Source organism: Geospiza fortis, unplaced genomic scaffold (assembly GCF_000277835.1).
Source record: "Geospiza fortis unplaced genomic scaffold, GeoFor_1.0 scaffold26, whole genome shotgun sequence".
Lineage (NCBI taxonomy): Eukaryota > Metazoa > Chordata > Aves > Passeriformes > Thraupidae > Geospiza > Geospiza fortis.
This window is the reverse complement of record NW_005054425.1, coordinates 1,758,386-1,761,174: the sequence shown is the minus strand read 5'-3', so window position 1 is coordinate 1,761,174 and position 2,789 is coordinate 1,758,386. Positions and strand designations below refer to the sequence as shown.

The following is a 2,789-nucleotide window of genomic DNA, read 5'->3' as shown; positions in this document are numbered from 1 at the left end:
AGTCAGCTGGTGAGACAAGACCCCCCCAAATCCCTGCTCCAAACCACATCCCCCCAAATCCAACTGGTGAACAGGACCCTACAAATCCCTGCTCCCATCCACATCCCCCCAGTCCAGGTGGGGAGAGGGCGAGATGGACCCCCCCAAATCCCCACTCCCATTTAATGCATCCCCCCCAATTCAGGTGGGAAAAGGTGAGAGGAGACCCCTCCCCAAACCCATGGGGTGCTCACCTGGGGAGGAACAAGCAGTGGGGCAGCCTGGCTCGGCAGGGAGGGGTACTGGGGGGCTGCAGCAGTGAGGGGGTGACCAGCACATCGAAATCCTTGGCCCGACCCTGCACCTCCCGGCGCTGGTGCACCGAGTGGATCTGGGGGAGAGACAGCAGGGAGGGGGCTCAGGACCCCCCAAAACACCCAGGCTGGGATGTTGGGGTGTCCCCTCCCCGTTTCCCACTACCTTGCAGGTCAGCAGGCGGGTGCAGAGCTTGTTGGTGTCGGGGTTCCTCACCCCACACTGCCGGTTCAGGTCACACTCCTTACCTGGGGGGACACGGAGGCAGAGGGTGCTGGGGAGTGCTGGGGGGGCACCCCAACACCCCCCACTAGGGCTGGGCATGGAGCACCCACTCCTTGGAGCAGCTCTGAGGGGGGGACACAACCCTGAGAGGTTTTGGGGGGGTGGGGGGCTCACCAAGTGCTGCTCCTTCCCCTTTTTGCTCCTCTGCAGGGTGAGGCCCCCCCTATTTTGCCCCTTCCCTGAGGTGACCCCCCCCTTTTCACCTGGGTCCTGCTAATGGCATTGCCATCACCTGGGAGAGTCTGTGGGCACAGCACCAATTGGCTCTGGGATTTTGGGGGCAGGGGGGCACGTTTGACTCCCATGTTTTGGGGAGTATGCGTCCAACACTCATCTTTTCAGGTGACATATGTCCAAACCCCATATTTTGGGGGGACACACATCCAAACTCCATATTTTGGGGTGGCACACACATTTGACACACATATTTTGAGGTGATACACATTTGACCCCCATATTTGGCGGGGGCATGTGTTATACCCCCGTATTTTGGGAGGGACAACACATTTGGCCCGCCCCCATATTTTGGGGGGATATGGCTTCAGCCTCCATATTTTGGGGTGACACATGTCCAACCCCTGTATTTTGGGGTGACACATGCCCAACCCCCATATTTTTTGGGGGGACATGTGTTCAACCCCCACAATTTCAGAGGATACACATTTGACCTCTGTATTTTTGGGGGACACACGTTTCATCCACGTATTTTGGGGGGAACACGTGTTTAACCCCCATATCTTGGGAGACCACGCTTTTAATACCCATATTTTGGGGTGACACCTTTGGCCCCCATATTTTGGAGGGATACACATCCAAACCCCATATTTTTGGGGAGACATATATTCAACACCTCTATTCTGGAGGACACGTATTCAACCCCCATATTTTGGGGGGAATGCACATTTGACCCCTATATTTTTTTGGGGGGGGGTCACATATCCAATTCTCACATTTTTGTGGGGGACACAACTTCAACCCCCATATTGTGGGGGGAACACGTGTTTAACCCCCATATCTTGGGAGACCACGCTTTTAACACTCATATTTTGGGGTGACACATTTGACGCCCATATTTTGGAGGGATACACATCCAAACCCCATATTTTGGGGGGAATGCACATTTGACCCCTATATTTTTTTGGGGGGGGTCACATATCCAATTGTCACATTTTTGTGGGGGACACAAGTTAAACCCCCATATTGTGGGGGAGGCACTTGTTCCACCTCCATATTTTTATGTGGGATATGTTTGACCCCCATTTTTGGAGGAACACATGCGAATTTGGGGATCCAAACCGAGCTGTGTCCATTCCTTGGGACCAGCCAAGTTGGGGCCCTAAACCTACAGGATGACCACAACTGGGGGGAGGGCAGGGACCCCCCAAAAACCCTCCAGAGGAGAGGGGGGGAGCCACTCCCCTGGTACCTACCCCAGTGCTAGACCTGGCCCATACTGGGCCCCAGGAAGTCCCGCTGGGATCATCCCCCCCCCCCCATGGCCGGCAAGGAAAGGGGGGACTCACGCGCCAGCTTCCTGTGGGACCTGGGGGGCGCTTTGGGGGCCCCCACATCCTTGTCCCCCGGAGCAGGGACGCTCTCCGGCATGGCCGAATCCCCCCCGACCCCGGCGGGCACCGGGGGCTCTTTGGGCACCGCGGCAGCCGCGGGTTTCCCCAGGGATTCCTTGGAGTTGGTGGGGACGGCTTTGGGGGGCACCTTGATCCCGTGCCCGTCCGGTTTGGGAATGCTGGGGATCTTCTCCAGGTTCACCACGGGCACAAACAAGCTGTGGAGAGAGAGTTTTGGGGAGGAGGGGGTGGCATCAAAGTGACCCCACAAAGAGCATCGGCGTTGCCCGTGCCGGCGCTCACCAGAGGTTGCTGTCCTTGTCCGTGTGCTCAGGGAGGGGCTGGGCTCTCCCTCGGGCACCAGGGAGCTTCTCCTGCAGGGCTTTGGCTGCTCCGGGCGTCCTGCCGGGCACCGGCTGCCCGTTCACGGCCACGTGGCACGCGGTGGCACGGGCATAGAGCTTGCTGAGCGGGCCGTGCCGGCGTTCTGCCAGGAGGGATGGGAGGGGATGGCATTGGGATGGGATCCATGGGATGGGATGGGATCCATGGGATGGGATGGGGTGGGATGGGATCCATGGGATGGGATCCATGGGATGGGATGAGATGGGGTGGGATGGGATGGGATCCATGGGATGGGAT

The 2,789-nt window shown here is 58.2% G+C and overlaps 1 protein-coding gene across 1 annotated transcript in view; it reads right to left on the bottom strand.

Annotated features, from left to right (window-relative positions):
• Positions 1-2,789, bottom strand: part of ATXN7L2 (ataxin 7 like 2) — a 6,632-nt gene that overhangs the window by 2,747 nt on the left and 1,096 nt on the right. The window contains 4 exon segments of the mRNA XM_031061753.1: positions 234-370; positions 460-542; positions 2,103-2,365; positions 2,451-2,634. Coding sequence (XP_030917613.1) covers positions 234-370; positions 460-542; positions 2,103-2,365; positions 2,451-2,634 — 667 coding nt within the window.